General features: G+C 49.0%; 2 protein-coding genes across 4 annotated transcripts in view; one reads left to right on the top strand and one right to left on the bottom strand.

Moving 5' to 3' along the window:
• Nucleotides 1-8,657, bottom strand: part of LOC135817128 (AN1-type zinc finger protein 1-like) — a 110,109-nt gene extending 101,452 nt beyond the window's left edge. Inside the window, exon 1 of one of the 3 annotated variants that reach the window (XM_065330251.1) lies at nt 8,576-8,657. In XM_065330251.1, the coding sequence (XP_065186323.1) occupies nt 8,576-8,612 (37 nt within the window). In that variant the 5' untranslated portion in view covers nt 8,613-8,657. Of the gene's footprint in view, nt 1-244; nt 5,451-8,227; nt 8,429-8,575 lie in introns of those variants that run through there. The other 2 variants (XM_065330250.1, XM_065330249.1) reach the window with 2 other exon arrangements.
• Nucleotides 8,651-18,514, top strand: LOC135817130 (PDZ domain-containing protein GIPC3-like). Its single transcript, XM_065330252.1, has 6 exons — nt 8,651-9,300; nt 11,062-11,277; nt 14,931-15,081; nt 16,409-16,533; nt 16,862-16,943; nt 17,263-18,514. The coding sequence occupies exons 1-6, from the start codon at nt 9,019-9,021 to the stop codon at nt 17,409-17,411; spliced, it is 1,005 nt and encodes a 334-aa protein (XP_065186324.1). The 5' UTR covers nt 8,651-9,018; the 3' UTR covers nt 17,412-18,514.
• Nucleotides 18,515-18,593: the final 79 nt, after the last annotated feature.

The raw sequence follows: 18,593 nt of genomic DNA, 5'->3' as shown, positions 1-18,593 counted from the left end.
TTACCGCATTGACAGCCCCCCCCCCCCACACACACTGGACCATGATACTACTTCGTAATACATACATAAACAAACTTCATAATGTCCTACGCAGTGTAAACATGTTGCAGGAGAGGGATAGGAAGTTGATGTACAGGTGTCTCCGCTAGACACATGCCTCCAAGGATCTGATACAAGTCGGCCCCCAAGCATTCCAGATGCAAGTAAAAAGGATATGGCGAGTGGTGGAAATGGATCAACGGACCAACACACACACTCCACTGATGTGTGTCAAGGACGTGAACAACGGGCTTTGTGACATCCAAAGTGCTGATCACCAAGGCTTCGACTGACGCAACACCTTGCCCAGGAAGCGATGAACATACTGTTTGTTGACGTGTGGGATTGTGCAGGACGTTTTGCATTTCAGACCCAGAATGCCAAAGTGTTTTGGTAGGAAGGTCAGGTCTTCGGCGAGAGCAGGGATCAATACAGATTCTGTGAATCAAGCTTCGATTGACGCAACAACTTGCCCAGGAAGCGATGAACATACTGTTTGTTGACGTGTGGGATTGGGCAGGGCGTTTTGCATTTCAGACCCAGAATGCCAAAGTGTTTTGGTAGGAAGGTCAGGTCTTCGGCGAGAGCAGGGATCAATACAGATTCTGTGAATCAAGCTTCGATTGAAGCAACAACTTGCCCAGGAAGCGATGAACATACTGTTTGTTGACGTGTGGGATTGGGCAGGACGTTTTGCATTTCAGACCCAGAATGCCAAAGTGTTTTGGTAGGAAGGTCAGGTCTTCGGCGAGAGCAGGGATCAATACAGATTCTGTGTTTCAAGCTTCAACTGACGCAAAAACTTGCCCAGGAAACTAAGAGCACACTGTTTGTTGACGTGTGGGATTGGGCAGGACAATTTCCATTTCAGACCCAGAATGCAAAAGCGCTCTGAAAGCAGGTCTTCAGTGAAAGCAGTGATTAATACGGAGTCTGTGATTCAAGCTTCAACTGACGCAACAACTTGCCCAGGACGTGAAGAACACACTGTTTGTTGACATGTGGGATCGGGCCATTTCCGGCCCAGAATGCAACAGAGCTTTGCTCTGAAAGGCAGTTCTTCGGCGAGAGGAAGGACTCATACGGATTCTGTGATTTAAGCTTCGACTGACGCAACACCTTGCACAGGAAGCGATGAACATACTGTTTGTTGACGTGTGGGATTGGGCAGGACGTTTTGCATTTCAGACCCAGAATGCCAAAGTGTTTTGGTAGGAAGGTCAGGTCTTCGGCGAGAGCAGGGATCAATACAGATTCTGTGAATCAAGCTTCGATTGACGCAACAACTTGCCCAGGAAGCGATGAACATACTGTTTGTTGACGTGTGGGATTGGGCAGGACGTTTTGCATTTCAGACCCAGAATGCCAAAGTGTTTTGGTAGGAAGGTCAGGTCTTCGGCGAGCGCAGGGATCAATACAGATTCTGTGAATCAAGCTTCGATTGACGCAACAACTTGCCCAGGAAGCGATGAACATACTGTTTGTTGACGTGTGGGATTGGGCAGGACGTTTTGCATTTCAGACCCAGAATGCCAAAGTGTTTTGGTAGGAAGGTCAGGTCTTCGGTGAGAGCAGGGATCAATACAGATTCTGTGAATCAAGCTTCGATTGACGCAACAACTTGCCCAGGAAGCGATGAACATACTGTTTGTTGACGTGTGGGATTGGGCAGGACGTTTTGCATTTCAGACCCAGAATGCCAAAGTGTTTTGGTAGGAAGGTCAGGTCTTCGGCGAGAGCAGGGATCAATACAGATTCTGTGTTTCAAGCTTCAACGGACGCAAAAACTTGCCCAGGAAACTAAGAGCACACTGTTTGTTGACGTGTGGGATTGGGCAGGACAATTTCCATTTCAGACCCAGAATGCAAAAGCGCTCTGAAAGCCAGGTCTTCAGTGAAAGCAGTGATTAATACGGAGTCTGTGATTCAAGCTTCAACTGACGCAACAACTTGCCCAGGACGTGAAGAACACACTGTTTGTTGACATGTGGGATCGGGCCATTTCCGGCCCAGAATGCAACAGAGCTTTGCTCTGAAAGGCAGGTCTTCGGCGAGAGGAAGGACTCATACGGATTCTGTGATGTAAGCTTCGACTGACGCAACACCTTGCACAGGAAGCGATGAACATACTGTTTGTTGACGTGTGGGATTGGGCAGGACGTTTTGCATTTCAGACCCAGAATGCCAAAGTGTTTTGGTAGGAAGGTCAGGTCTTCGGCGAGAGCAGGGATCAATACAGATTCTGTGAATCAAGCTTCGACTGACGCAACAACTTGCCCAGGAAGCGATGAACATACTGTTTGTTGACGTGTGGGATTGGGCAGGACGTTTTGCATTTCAGACCCAGAATGCCAAAGTGTTTTGGTAGGAAGGTCAGGTCTTCGGCGAGAGCAGGGATCAATACAGATTCTGTGTTTCAAGCTTCAACGGACGCAAAAACTTGCCCAGGAAACTAAGAGCACACTGTTTGTTGACGTGTGGGATTGGGCAGGACAATTTCCATTTCAGACCCAGAATGCAAAAGCGCTCTGAAAGCAGGTCTTCAGTGAAAGCAGTGATTAATACGGAGTCTGTGATTCAAGCTTCAACTGACGCAACAACTTGCCCAGGACGTGAAGAACACACTGTTTGTTGACATGTGGGATCGGGCCATTTCCGGCCCAGAATGCAACAGAGCTTTGCTCTGAAAGGCAGGTCTTCGGCGAGAGGAAGGACTCATACGGATTCTGTGATTTAAGCTTCGACTGACGCAACACCTTGCACAGGAAGCGATGAACATACTGTTTGTTGACGTGTGGGATTGGGCAGGACGTTTTGCATTTCAGACCCAGAATGCCAAAGTGTTTTGGTAGGAAGGTCAGGTCTTCGGCGAGAGCAGGGATCAATACAGATTCTGTGAATCAAGCTTCGACTGACGCAACAACTTGCCCAGGAAGAGAAGAACACGACGTTCATTGACGTGTGGGATTGGGCCATTTCGGACCCAGAATGCGAAAGAGTTTTGATCTGAAAGCCAGCCAGGTCTCTGGTAAGGGCAGTGATTGATACAGATTCTGTGATTCAAGCTTCAACTGACGCAACAACTTGCCCAGGAAACTAAGAGCACACTGTTTGTTGACGTGTGGGATTGGGCAGGACAATATCCATTTCAGACCCAGAATGCAAAAGCGCTCTGAAAGCCAGGTCTTCGGTGAAAGCAGTGATTGATACGGAGTCTGTGATTCAAGCTTCAACTGACGCAACAACTTGCCCAGGACGTGAAGAACACACTGTTTGTTGACATGTGGGATCGGGCCATTTCCGGCCCAGAATGCAACAGAGCTTTGCTCTGAAAGGCAGGTCTTAGGCGAGAGGAGGGACTCATACGGATTCTGTGATTCAAGCTTTGACTGACACAACACCTTGCACAGGAAGTGAAGAGCACAGGAAGTGAAGAGCACAATGTTCATTGACGTGTGGGATTGGGCAGAGCATGTCAGTTCATGCCCATAATGTCATAGAGGGTCTCGAAAGGAGTTGCTGTGCTGTCTTCCTAGTCACCATTAATGAGTGGTGTCTTTCGGGGTATCGACTAGTCAAACACACACCTTGGGAAGTCCTAGATACACTGTGTACTATAGTATCACAGGTCATAGAATTCTGGGACAGCGCTGGACAAGTTCCATTCCAAGCCAAGCCAACAGCATTGAGAGGTAGCTGTGCTGTGTTTTCAAAACACTTTGACAAGTCCCAGGCAACACACAGCCCGGGAAGACGAAAAGACACCGCTCGGCGGTGAGCTCTACTGGCCCGGGCACACATCACAATGTTTCCAGAATGGCGCAGCATTCACCGACGTATTGTCTTGGAATTTCAACGTTACTTAGACCCAATAAACAAGGTAACATCAAGCCACAGCCAACAACACGAGGCCATGGTACACTATAAAATGAAAGCGAGCGCAAAGGCTAACAATGCTCTAGACACTCTTCTTCCGCTTACACCCGCGTAATGTTACACTCCGTGCCCCACCTCCTGGCTTGGCTTCGTGAAGCGTGCATCAAAGTACCTAACCGCAGAAGGAAAGGTCACTATCTACCATGGCCTTGTTCGGCTAATACTACAGTACTGTCCGCTCACTTGGATGGGTGCAGCACCATCCAACGACCAGCGAAAGAGAAAGTTGTCATTAAATCGCCGCAGATGGCGCCGCCTTCACGAAAGTCGCTAACTATGTGCTGGTGACTTATGTTTTGATAGACAGTGTCCAGCTGTAGCAGTGCATCTCACATAACATTTGCCGTGACCAGTGCACCTGAGGACTATGAAGGGCTGAAGGTTGGACTTGCGCAGGTCTGGAATGAGGTCAGTGAGCTCATCTCAGCAGGTTCATCGAAATTGAGAAAGCAAAAGTGCCCATCTCCATTGTGCTCAGTGGGGACTACAAGTACTTGCTGAGCGTAATGCGGATGAACCGCGCATCGTCCAAATATGCACACACAGCATAGGCCTCCCCATTCACTCCAACTCTCGAACAACCTGCCTGCATGCGCTCCTGACCTGCTCTGCCGGGCATTCCCCTATGCAGCTATTGCAGAGGGTATGTACGCCTTGTACAATCGATTAATCAAAATCAATTCATCAGAGACGACTCCGGCAAGATATTCTCAAGCCCCGCAGTCAGGCTCCGTGTGCAAGCCAAACGGCGCATCACCTTCCATGTTAAAGTGGAGTTCAATGAGGCGATGGATGCTGCCAACAGTGTAACCTGCAGCACGAGTAAAAGTGTCATCAGGAAGAGACCGAGACCAGAGCAGAGGATGACACAGAGTCCGAGTGAATCGTGGAAGTTAGTTGGAAAGGTATGCTTCTCTCTCTCTCTCTCTCTCTCTCTCTCTCTCTCTCTCTCTCTCTCTCTCTCTCTCTCTCTCTCTCTCTCTCTCTCTCTCTCTCTCTCTCTCTCTCACCCTCAACCCATCTCAGTATCCTACAGCTTGGCTATGCTGTGTGCTAGGGGCTGCTGATTGTGCTTCAATGCTGTACAAATAAGACTATGTACATGTTCAGTGTAACTGTTTATGCACACACCGATCCAAAGATGTTGAGCTTCACGTAGTTTTTAGTATTAGTTACCGGTAGTTTGTTCGTCATGGTTTCCTGGTTTCTTATTCGGTTTAGTGATCATTTAAATTATTAATTGGTGCAAGTTAAGCGGCACACTCGGACGTCTCTTATCCGGGCACCTTGGAACTCGTATCTCAGATTTGCCCGTATCTCAGGATAACTCATCTACCATGTATCATATCATTTTTGAAGAAGTTTATTTGGCACATATTGCACATGCTCAGGATACAAAAAGAATCCACTGATAAAAAAATGTGTGGATTACACAGGTGGGCAGTGACAAATAAGCACTTGCGCATACTGTACAAGAAAAGTTCAACCCCCCCCCCCCCCCCCCACATTCGAAGCATTTTTACTCAAGCAGAAAGGTGCCCAGTAGAGACACGTGGCCGTATCTGAGGTGTTCGGATAAGAGGAGTTTGAGTGTACGTGGCTTACGATTGCTCTATTTCTTAGTTTTGTAGAAAAGAAAAAAAGAACCAAGGAACTACAGGTTACGCTATAATGTCCACTAACACCATCAGCAGCTACTGAACAATCAGCTCATGCGATAACATTGCACGACGCTGACCAACGTCGTGCAATGTTATCGCCTGAGCTGATTGTTTAGTAGCTGCTGGTGGTGTTAGTGGACATTATAGCGTAACTTGTAGTTCCTTGGTTCTTTTTTCTATAAATGTATCCTTGGCTCACCATCCGAGTCCATTCTTAGTTTCGTATTTACTATTTAGCACTTTTTGGGCGTTATTACTTTCTTTCCTTCTTTTACCGCAAAGTTATTATTTTTCCTACTTGACCCCCCCCCCCCCCCCCGCAGAGCATAGCACCCTCTTCTGTTAGCTCTGCAGTCCTCCTCTTCAACACCCCCATCCCTTTGGTTAACACACATTTACGATACCTGATCGCAACACCAAGACCTCTTCTCGGTCGAGTTGCTCTCAGTACATCGGCACGTCGTTCCTACATCTCCTTTGTCTTGTTTATGTTATTATCCACATGTCTCCCAGTAGGACTGGGTCTACGACACAGGAAGCAGCCAAATTTCTGTTGTGACCATTAGGCCACACCAAGTTTTTTCATTGTTTCTCGTCACCGCGCGCGTACCTTTCTTGAGGATTGGACCAAAAAAAAAAATCTCGCGTCCCGGTAAACACGCATAAAAAGGCGTTGTAAAAGTACGCGCGGCGTCAAATCTGGAGAGCAGTGCTAGTGCACGAACCGAAGGACGACTTTTGCACCGTGTATGTACGCATACCGGTAGTTCAAGTACCACACCACCACACGACCTGGTCGTCTTCTTTGCTACACACAGTTCCGGTACAAGTCAAGACAGTGCATGACAGTGCACCGTTTTGGACTGACAGTGTTCCGGGCATCGGTAAACTCTGCAACACTGGACTTCCTCACCAGAGGCCGGTGCAGGAGCCTGGTTTTCTGGCTGTATGTTGCAATTGACTGTCACGCGTGGTGTATAGTCTGATTTTAGGTCATAAATTGGGCCTTTGTAGTGTAAATAGCAGTTTTTGTTTTTCAAACCCTATTTTGTTTTTTTCCGCCCGCCCGCGTTCCTTTTGAGATTTTCAGGTGACGAGAAACAATGAAATAACTTGGTGTGGCCTTACCCCAAACCCTATGAAATTGGTTTACGCACATGAAGCTTCCTAGGTGAAATTCAGCACAGAATACAGACTCTGTGCCCTGGAATTGGTAGGGAAACTGCCGCACGTATACCTGTACAAATAGACTGGCTTCACATCTATCACATGTCCACACAGGACAGCCATGTTGCTTCCACAGTGAGTCAACATGCTAAGATCACTCTCTGCACCAATTTAGTCACATGACAAAGACGTGAAACCACTCTACACAGTGAATGCAAGGCGAACTGGTTCAGGCGGCGCCAGCGTTACACTTTGCGTTGGATTGCACCCAGTACAACTGAGGTCCACGGGCCGGCTGGCTTTGGTGCGAGTTCATTATAGGGAGACTGAAGTTTGATTTCTTTGCGGCTTGTACTAGTACTCTGGAAAATTCGGTAGTAGAAGTTTACTCCACTCCTGGCTACGTATGATAACACGTGCACAACGCACCTTGCGACATAAAAATGACGTCAACGGTCGGCACATCACCCATACTGGAGCTGCACACTATTGGGGTCATGTATCTTGGTTACCGTATTTCCTCGATTAATGGACCATGCTCGAATAATAGACCATGCTCAAATAGTAGACCCTCCTAGATGCCTCACGGAAAAATAGTAGACCATGCCCGAATAAGAGACCCGGTCTCTTATTTGAGTTCATCGCTTTGCGCATGCGCACTAAGAAAGCACGTGGTGGATCAAAAAAGGACGCGATTTTAGGTTGCGCAACTACAATTTTTGTAGTGGCTAGTGCTTTCTTTCATTATTTGAGCACGGTCCACTATATTTTCATCGGCACATCGCTGGAAATGGTGGATTTTTAACACGTCATAATATAGAACTTCTATATTATGACGTGTTAAAAATCCACCATTTCCAGCGATGTGCCGATGAAAATATAGAAGTTCTATATTATGACGTGTTAAAAATCCACCATTTCCAGCGATGTGCCGATGAAAATATAGTGGACCGTACTCAAATCATGGACCATGCCCAAATAAGAGACCGGGGGTCCAACCCTCTTCAAAAAACAAAAGACCGGGTCTATTAATCGAGGAAATACGGTACATGTATTGTAATGTGCCCAAGTTTGTTTTGAAATATTTTTAACACACCGTGTGTACGGTAGGTGTACGGTATGTGTACCGTAGTACTGCTGTGAGAATCCTCACAAGAGTTTCTGAACAGATTTTGCAGGTTTCAGCACTCTGCAAAGTTCCAGATAACGCTCGAGCCTGGAGAGTGGAGACATTTTATTTTCATTGCTACTGGTACTAGCTTAGCTTTCATCTCCCTGTACTGCGATACAGTCATACTACTTACTAGTCCACGCAGCTGGACGAAACAGTACAGTTATCATGACGTGTAATGCGTATGCTCATTATTTTCGTATTGAGAAATCACCGTACAGTCACACACACATGTGAAAAAAATATTTCTCACCGAGTTGGTGACAAGTCCTCTCAAAACACTGCTGCCCAATATTCAGCTCCGCCATGACAGCAAGAAATACAAAAGCTGCTTCTATGGAGTTACCTCTTCTAACTTTGAGAAAGAAAGCACAGCCGATCTCGCCCGAAGGCCAGTGCAAGTACGAGCGTCCAGTAGCCAAACAGCAAGAAAGCCGTACAAAAGGTTTTTGAAGTATCGTTTGTGGCGCGAATTTTCCACACAAAAAGCCTCCGTTTACGTGCATTATGCGCATGTGCGCATGCATGTGCATGCCATATGCGCGGGTGCGCTCGCTCGCAAAAGCTTGCAAAGCACCAAGCACGGTGCGAAAAGTCTCACCGTTCAAACCGTTGTACAGATCCCGCGCTGTCGACATGTCTTACTGGTGCTGCACTGCATTTGCCGGCTTGGTGTGGAACTGGAAGAAGCCTCATCACCAGATCACGCTCACCTGCCACTGTCACTGTGCCAGCACTGCACTGAGCAGTGAGTACATGTGATGATGTGTGAGTAGACAACCAGTCAACCAGGTCCATGCCAGGTCAACACTCAACAGACAACACTGCATCTCCAGCAGTTCAGTCCAGAATCAGCGCAAAGTCAAAGTAGGAGAAATCAAGTAACAAGCGAGATACATGACCGTAGATTTAGCGGATCGTTCCAGTCCACCGACCATGGAGCTCTGATTGACACTAGTGTCTCTTCCCCAGAAAGACTACCTCAATACTAGATACACAGGACAATTCCGACTTGTATTTTGTGGCAGATCTGTGATCGCAGCAATGCCGATCTTCAAGCGATCCGATGAGAAAAAGAAAGCATCGCTGAAGCGCCCAGTGCGCCAGGCTTCCGTACCAGCCCCACCACCACCCAAGCCAGCGTCGCTAAGTCCGCTGAACGTGGCTTCAAGTTCCGATGCAGGTGGGCCGCTACATCCGCACCGCGACTTGTCGTTTCACGTTCAGCTTGCGCACGGCAGTGCAACGAAGAGAGTGAAAGATTTCAGGAACGTTCGCGAGCTCTACCATCGAATCTCTGCCGAATTCAACATCTCGGCAGCTGAGGTAAGAACATGCGAATATCGATATTCACACATGCACCATCTGTCGTAGCTAGCGGGCTGTACTAGTGTAGCACCTTTGCCCGTAACCATCCATTGTCGCTGCTTGTTTTTTTATCATCGGGTGTGTGGACTCCGGAGAGATCATAGCAAACTTCACACCATTATCACTGGTTTGAGTGATTGAGTGAATCAGATTCAATGGACCCAAACGTTCCTTGTGTGTGCGCGCGCGTGTGTGTGTGCGTGTGTGTTTCATTGGGCATATATGCAACAGCAACAGCCTTTGGTTTGTGAATTAAAATAAACACATGCGCACACACACACACCATATACCAACACACACACACACACACACACACACACACACACGCAGACACACACACACACACACACACACACACACACAAACAAACACACACACAAGCACACACAGTCTACCCTGTGGACCAGGTACAGCACCGAGCCCTAAAGCTCATCGGCCCAGGGTCGTATTTTCCAAGCCTCGCTGTTCGGCGTTAGTTCGCAGCATTCACATGCCTGTACAAGCTGCATTGGATTGTGGCACTCAGCCACAGGAGCACTCTGAACCCTCCCTGAACACCCTCTCCGCTTGCACCCGTACCCTGGCTCCTCCTTTTTACTCTATCACAGGTATCATCTTTCCACTTTTCACCCTCACCCTCTATACAAATGTACTCCCCCCCCTGTGCCTACTCCTCCCCACTTTTGGTGCACTGAAGTGTCGCTGAAGCCGAGACCTCAGGTCGGCGGAGATGCTCCAGTTTCACGACCACAGTTGCGTCTGCAGCCACCTCTATCATGCAGTATTCTGTTCTCGAGGTTCGTCGTTTCTCGCAAAAACACCACACACACACACACACACACACACACACACACACACACACACACACACACACACACACACACACACACACACACACACACACACACACATACACACACACACTTGCGCACAGGCACACACACACACACACACACACACACACACACACAGACACACGCACACACACACACTTGCGCACAGGCACGCACAGGCACACACACACACTTGTTGCTCACTGCCAAAACTGGTCATGTGGGTCTCCATGGCAGAGGGGAGAGAGACTCAAAAGGAATCTTGGAAAGATGACTCAATTGGCTATTGAACAGCCCAACGACCGACACCCCCTGAAATCCCCAAAACTCTGGGTGGACTTGAAAATGATCCCACTTGTGGGCTCACCACACCTCAGTAAGTGGGTGAGGACAAGGTGCAGAAAAAGGATTGACGGCATCAGGGTATGCGTCCCCGGGATCCAACTGCAGTTACCCCTGCCCCCGGTGAAGGTAATACTTGCTACTAGTGTGGGTGGCTAAATTAGAGTGGATCTGATATAATCTTCACTAGCACCATTGATTACACCAGAGTTACTCTAGCCAGAAGCAGTCCATGGTTAACAGGTATGTATATTTCAAATAGAAAGCATATGAACCCTGGAACCAACAAAGGTGGCAGGTACAACATTACACCTTCAAGTAGCCGAGCCCATTGGCAACAGACCCAACACGATCAGGCATAAGTGTACCCACCAACCGAACTAGCTGGCACACACACACACACACACACACACACACTAAGTCTTATGTACACAACCATAGTCTCCGGCAATTCTGGGAGAGTGTGGAGAGAATTCATCAATTATTATAAAATATTTCAGAGGGACACTCATGATCTTGTGTTTCTACTTGTGGTTCTGTTCAGATTCTCTTCTGCACTCTGAACACACACAAAGTGGACATGAGCAAGCTACTGGGTGGCCAGATCGGGCTGGACGACTTCATATTCGTACACGTCCATGGCCACAGCAAAGAAGTGACGATCAACAAGTCTGAGCCGTCCCTTGGCCTCACGGTTACCGATAACGGTGCCGGCTGTGCGTTCGTCAAGAAGATTAAGGAAAGCAGTATAATATGCAAGGTAAGACGTGTGTGTGTGTGTGTGTGTGTGTGTGTGTGTGTGCATATGTGTGTGTGTGTGTGTGTGTGTGTGTGTGTGTGTGTGTGTGTGTGTGTGTGTGTGTGTGTGTGTGTGTGTGTGCGATCACGGACCTGCTCCCAACATCGAGCACCCCGGCAACCCGGTCACTCCGCAGTGCAGCACCTGTCACCGGAGTTTCAAGTCCAGCAGCGGCTTGGCCAGACACAAGTGCGACCGCACGAACGAAGGACAGTGTCGGAAAGGGCCAACTTCCCGTTTGAGTGCCCTTGCCAAAGGAAGTTCCGACTACGTCACCATCTAGTGCGGCATCAGGAGTGCTGCTCCTCAGCCTATTCCACTCCTCTCCCCTGACGGGGACCGTGTAACCTATCAAGGCAACGTGTATCAAGGTCAAGGTGTGTGTGTATGTGTGTGTGTGTGTGTGTGTGTGTGCGTGCGCGTGTGCGTGCGCGTGTGTGAGTACAGTGAGACCTGCCTAAGACGACCGCCCCAGGGGCCATTAGCGCATGCTCCGTATGCGGACGAATACACGACCATACACCGGGATGGCACCCAAATCAGAAATATGCATGTGAGGAAATGGCCGAGATGCAAATGGGCCCGCAGTTTCCCCGTGGCCATAACAGCTAAGCAGATGAGTAGTAACCTCAGCAGTGCTATCACACGCTGAAGGGTGATTGGGAGACATAACGGAAGATTCGATGAGGCGAGAGCTACCCATACGAAAGCCATACTGCATGCCTTGTGAAACATAAGCGCGAAGTACAGCATTTCGATGAGGAGAGAGAAGACTGATAAAACGCTGAGCATGAACGGGCGTACTAGTACAGCTGAGGTGAGAGTTATTCTTGGTCGAGTCACCAGACTTGGAGCATTGGTGTGCGGGGTGACGGCCACGGCACTGCATGTAGACGTGTGCTCTGGAGCAGGGCGAGAGCAAGCAGCTGTCAAAGCTGAAGTTCCGACAGATGGCTTTGCCGTCAAAGCGAGGCTGGTGCAAGAACTGGCTCCCTGTGGGCGCTGTTGGGACTGGGAGCCCCCCACGAAAGGGGCAGCTGCTGGGCTGACTTGGGTGGGCCATGGAGCAACGCCGGCACGGAGGCCGCCCACGACCCGCGAGAAAAGACTGCCACAGGTTCGGGTCAATGACGGACCAGGAACAGCGGTGAGGGAGGGACACCTTGGCCATGCGGAATTTGCGGTCGCACGACAGCCATGCATCATTGTGGAGCCAGACGTTGGCATCGACAATGATAGCCTGATACGCCCAGAGGTCACCGGTGCTAGCTGTGGTGAGGCGTTGGCCAGCACTCTAGAGTAGGTGGTGAAAGCTTCCACCCATGTGGCAAGATTGTAGATATGCCATTTGGCGGGTTGCCGGTGGGAAGATTTCGAGACGAGCTGCACGGATCGGCCCGCGCCCACGTCAATCTGCATGACATCATGCCCCCCTCGAACCCCAGGGATTCAGCCAGGTAGCTAATCACTTAATTTCGTAAACTCACCTCGCACAATCCGTTCTCGGAGGCGCGGTGGCATCACAGGGAGATCTCCAGACGACGGCCATTGTTTTAAGGGGTGGCTGGCAGCCAGCACTGGTACCGGAAAAACCACCGTTGTAGTTGTGATTGATCCGGATAACGCCGATAGCGAGTTTCAACAGCTCCGGTGGCAGCACGTGTCGAGGCCCCCTGTAAGCCGAAACATGAGCAGGTCCAGAGTTTCCACCAATTCCTGGTCTGGCGAGTTGGGCCAAGCCAGCCTGCTCCAGACGAGTAACCTTGTCGGCCAGAGGCTGAATGGCAACAGCAGCGGTGGCAGAGATCTGCCTTGCCAGCGTGGGCTGGGATGGCTGGACGGCCATCGAAGGTGTAGATGATTGGCCAGGTACAGAAGGAACACCAAAAGGCGCGAGGTTTAGGGCATTGGGGCATGGGCTCCAGCTTGGGTGATGCCAGACGTGGGTACCACCTGTGTGCCTGTGTGTGTGTGTGTGTGTGTGTGTGTGTGTGTGTGTGTCCCGAAGAGCATCGAGTGCCCAACCTGCAACCGTCTGTTCCGCCGTAGTTCCGACATGGTCCGGCACAAGTGTTCAGCAATCCGTCAGCTCCCGGTATCGGAGCAGCCTGGATCAGTACAGTGTCCAACATGCAACCGATGGCTACGTAGCAGAGGAGGCTTTGCGGTGCATAAGTGTCGGCTAGGCGATGTCGACCAGCCGCCGGCCCCTGCCCCTGCTCCTCTTGTTGTTCCTGGTGTAACTTGCACCAACTGTCAGCGTTCATTTAAATCGGCTGCGGGTCTCAAGCGTCACCGTTGTGGAACCTGTCCAAAGCGCCCTACTGTGGCTGAACGCCAACAATTCAAGTTTCACTGCCAAGTTTGCCACAACCGACGGTTCCGGAGGCGGCAAGATCTGGAACGCCACTTGGAGCATTGCCTTCCTCCCCCCTAACCTCTCTGACAGTACCTCCCTTTGGGGAGCGGCGTGGCCATTTCTGGCAGCTGTCAATAGTAGTAGTAGTGTGTGTGTGTGTGTGTGTGTGTGTGTGTGTGTGTGTGTGTGTGTGTGTGTGTGTGTGTGTGTGTGTGTTTGTGTACTTGACGGATATGTTGTTTCAACTGCAAGATCATAACGTGAAGCAACTCGGAAGAATGTGTGGGTATGCGAAGGGTATCGGGCAATGCATGCAGGGCGGTAGTGTGGGTTCCCATGTTACGTCTTCAAAAATAGGAGAAAAGAAAACAATTATAAGCTAGCACCTTCGTTTAATGACCTAGGCAAAGATGCATAGCGAGGGCCCTGAGCTGTCAAGCTCTCTCGTTTCCACCAGTCCGGGCATTCGTAAGGATAAATTTATAGAAAAGAAAAAGGAACAAGGAACTACAAGTTGGTTATGCTATATTGTCCACTAACACCACCAGTTACTAAGTAATCAGCTCATGCGACAACATTGCACGGCACTGACCGGCGGTACTGACGTTCTACAACTAACTGGCCAACAGCTCTAGAAAATCTTGGATGCTCATGCTTGTCTTGGTTGCGCTCACCCTCCCCTCTTATGTTATCATAATTATAACTTAGATCCTTCCAAGTTGGAAGGCTGTTGGAGTGTGCATCCAATATGTGCTAGAGCTGTTAGCCAGTTAGTTGTAGAACGTCAGTACCGTCGGTCAGTGTCGTGCAATGTTATCGCATGAGCTGATTGTTTAGTAATTGGTGGTGTTAGTGGACATTATAGCGTAACTTGCAGTTCCTTGGTCCTTCTTCTTTTCTATAAATAATTTGAAAAATTGGCAAAATCATACAAACACACGGTAGACTATTCTGTTAGCCCTGCTCAACACAACATCTTTTTTCTCATCCCTTTGCCAAACACACGCAAAATGCTTTGTCGTTCATTAGACTTCATTGTGATCGGTTCGGCCGTTCACTCTGATCTCCGCTGACGAGATCTAACAAGGTTCAAGCAACTAGCTTTCTGGAGATTGAGTATCAAAGATCTGCAGTTCCTATCCAGAAAAGTAGCGTACTCTGTTGGTTTATTGTGCTACTGTCTGCCAATCCTGTTGTGTTGCCCAGTTACCAATTTTCTTCACGTTTTCTGTCTGCCCCATCTGTTTATGCACAGACACCCGAGGTCAGCATAGGTGATCACATTGTCTCAATCAACGGTCGCAATCTGTACGGCACTCGTCACTATGAGGTGGCTAAGCTCCTGAAGGAACTACCACAGCACTGCGACTTCACCATGAAGCTCATTGAGCCACATCGGGCATTTGGTAAGCCTTGCGCCGCAGCTAACAAACTTTTTTTTTTTTTACTTTTGCGAGAGTGTTCAAAATTGTAGCGGTTTGAATGTGAGCATGTGTTCGACGTTGTTCTGATACTTGGCGACTCTTGGAAATCTGCCCATTACGTCACTGCAGACTTCCAGTTATTGTAGATAGTTGCATATTCGGTGTGTGTGTGTGTGTGTGTGTGTGTGTGTGTGTGTGTGTGTGTGTGTGTGTGTGTGTGTGTGTGTGTGTGTGTGTGTGTGTGTGTGTGTGTGTGTGTTGTATCCCGGCATCACCAGACATCTACATGCCCAATGTCAGTCCAGAGCAGTGAAGTACTGCTTTGGAGTGATACACAACTGAACTACCTGATTTCCGGACTTGCGCGGCGTATATCAGCCGGGAAGCATGGGCAAGCACTCCCAAGACCTGGTCTTGTACCATGAAACAAGAACTAGCTCAACATGCCTTACAATCAAGGCTTTATCAGCGAGTGAAACGTGAGGCAGTGTTGGCTTGGAGGAAGCCTTTTCAAGATACAGAACTATTTCTGTCCGGCATTATTAATTGAAGTATATATTTCTGGTTGATAAATATGGTGGTAAAGACACACCTGGCAATATGGCGGTAAACACACGCCTGCCCACACACGCTCTCTAGGCTGCAAAGTTCTGGCACAGAGCTCTCCATCTCACCACCACCACCATCAGTTCGCGCCTGGCGCCTGGTCGATGCATGGCTGGCGGTATCCGGCATAGCAGGCTGGTACATCAAGTAGCGCATGGCACATAGATGATGACACGGCAACGACATAGCTCGATTGCGACGTACGTTTCGTCCCCGCTGGACTCATCAGGCAATCTTCTTCTTGGATGTCTTCATACGGAGCTTGACTCGGGAGAATGAAGTTGAAGACACCACTGCAGCTGTACTTATGGTTGATAAATATGGTGGTAAAGACACACCTGGCAATATGGTGGTAAACACACGCCTGCCCACACACGCTCTCTAGGCTATATATATATTTCTGCTTAGTGGTATCATTCTGGAAAAGTTGCAGAAGTACAGTCATGTACTGTTGTGGACATGGAAATACGGCCGGAGGTCAAGCAGCCCAGGGCACTGGTCATGCAGCCGTGAGTACGCATGTGATCAACATGTGCACTCAGTCAGTGCATGCAGCGCTCTGTACGCACTGAGGGCGCCGGCCCCGCGTCAAGCGACCGGATTTCCGCGTCCATGACAGTAGTTTGGAAAGCTAGTCAGGGTTAGGTTTGAATTTAGATTGCTCATCATTACGTATGTGTTTGTGTGTTTCCCGCGCATACAGATGCCATTGCACCGAGAGCAGCAGCATCCAAGGCTGCTTCAAGCACCGAGGAGACAGTGGGAACCGGTCGCACCACGCTGAGACTACGTGCCGACGGGCCACCCGTACTGGAAACACTACCGGATGTAAGAACACACTTTACCCGCTCCACTCTGATTTTCCCGGTATCGCCACATGTGATGTGGTAGTATCATAATCAGTCTTGCTGAACCGATCACATTGTACCAGTGGTAATGCATTCCATTCCCTGGTCAAACACATCACATCCTGGCCTGTGATGATTTCACGCTAAGCTCTTATAAATAAATAAATTCGACGGGTTCGCGTAACGATCAGGTCAAGAACAAGGAGTCATACAACTCCCTGGTCAAGAACCACCTTTCCGCTTTCCGCTTTCCGCTTGTGGCTAAGCTCTTTAATATACTTGCTGCAATATTATGTTTGTTCCTGCAGGAGACAACATGGACCAGTGAAGCATCAGCTTTGGTGGATGAGCTGTTAGAATCTTTCATGGGAATAAGAGATATTGAGCTAGGTGAGTTTCTGCCCAATAGTGCAGGTGCTTCTTTTTTAGGTGCCGTACCTTGCATGGTATCAATAGTATTACAGTCAATGCAGATCAAGAGCTGGTGGCACTTTTCAAAGTCTTACTCACTCTGGGAGACAATCAACGGTGCTGGAATGAGGACCTTTGTAGGCCATGTATTGGTCACATCGCATTGTATACTTTATTTAGCTGATAAAGGGGAGACGTGTTGAAAATATGGCTATCAGGGCGATAGCTTGTCTCACGTGTTTTCTCTCTTTCTTTCTCGCCCTTTCTCTGTCCGTGTGCTTCTTTGTCTTTGTTGCAGCCGATGCTATGGTTCAACTGGCCAAGGACGTGACAGACTATGCGATCTTTGCATCGGCCATGGAGCAGGAGCTTGGAGAGTTTGAGTTTCCGGATGAGTTCATCGCGGACGTATGGGCAGCCGTGTTGCAGGCGCGAAAATCACGATAGCTCCCACCTGCTGGCTGAGTGACTATTCTGCTGGTATCAACGCTGTGATGCAGACTCTGTGTCTGTGTGCTGTGATGCAGACCCTGCTGTGACGACAGTGAGCATTGTGTGGCAGGCAGTGTGCTGCGTTACCATGGTAAAGATGGTGGACACCGTGGAGGAGCACCCAGACGCATGCTGAACGAATCAAGATTGGCTGGTGCAGCTTGCATGCACGTCAAAGTCTGTAGGTGAACCCTACTGGGACCTGAGATATCTGATTTCATCACGTTTAAGTGTATCAATCACCTGCCGGACACCAGTGTGCGTGACGCTATGCTGGGAAGAAGACAAGGCGGCGATAGCAATACATATTATCATTATTACGCTGTCCCGCCACACTTCTCGTCTGCCGCCGACGTAGCTGTGTGGGGCCCACATTGACACAGGATCAAATTGCTACGGCCCGTTGCTCACTACTCTAGCAAAGTCCACCCCCCCCTCCCCCCCCCCCCCCCCGAACACCAGTCCAGCATGTTCTAAGTGCATATTTTTTTAATACAAAATTCCCGTACTAAGATTGAGCCCAAGCCGTTCCTGTGCGTCATTCGATATGCACACGGGACGTACGGATTGACACTATAATTATTCAGTTTTCCAGAAATAGGTCTATACCTCAGCTGACTGCATTTCTTGCCTCTTAGCGTACGTAGGATTTCGTCTTCTCTTGATTATGTTGAGTTGCTATCTGCTGGATATATTAGTTTTAAAATTCTAGGTCATAGCGATGATGCTGTGCCGAATATTGCCACACGTTTTGTCCTTTGCACTGGCCCACTAATGCTCAGTGTGTGCTCTATGTTGTCATATCACCAGGTGACAATATACACTCTGAGTGCTCTGCATTGCATGCCCAATGGCTCTGCTATGTAAAGAGACCGCTACTGTTGTTGTTGTTGCTGCTGCTGCTGCTGCTGTTGCTGCTGCTGTTGTTGTTGCTGCTGCTGCTGTTGTTGTTGTTGTTGTTGATTTTTTGGACGGATTCTCCAACAGCAAATGGATGCTTATCGAGAGTCTGCTTGACAGCATAAGAATGCAATGTATTGCGATGCATGTTTTGCCAATCAGATGTCTGGAGTCGAGGGCTGGGCATGGGGTACTAGCAACTAACGCGGTTACTTTCAGAATACTCAATGATTGTTA

Source organism: Sycon ciliatum, chromosome 5, assembly GCF_964019385.1.
Source record: "Sycon ciliatum chromosome 5, ocSycCili1.1, whole genome shotgun sequence".
NCBI classification, from domain to species: domain Eukaryota; kingdom Metazoa; phylum Porifera; class Calcarea; order Leucosolenida; family Sycettidae; genus Sycon; species Sycon ciliatum.
This window is presented reverse-complemented; position numbering and strand designations above follow the sequence as displayed.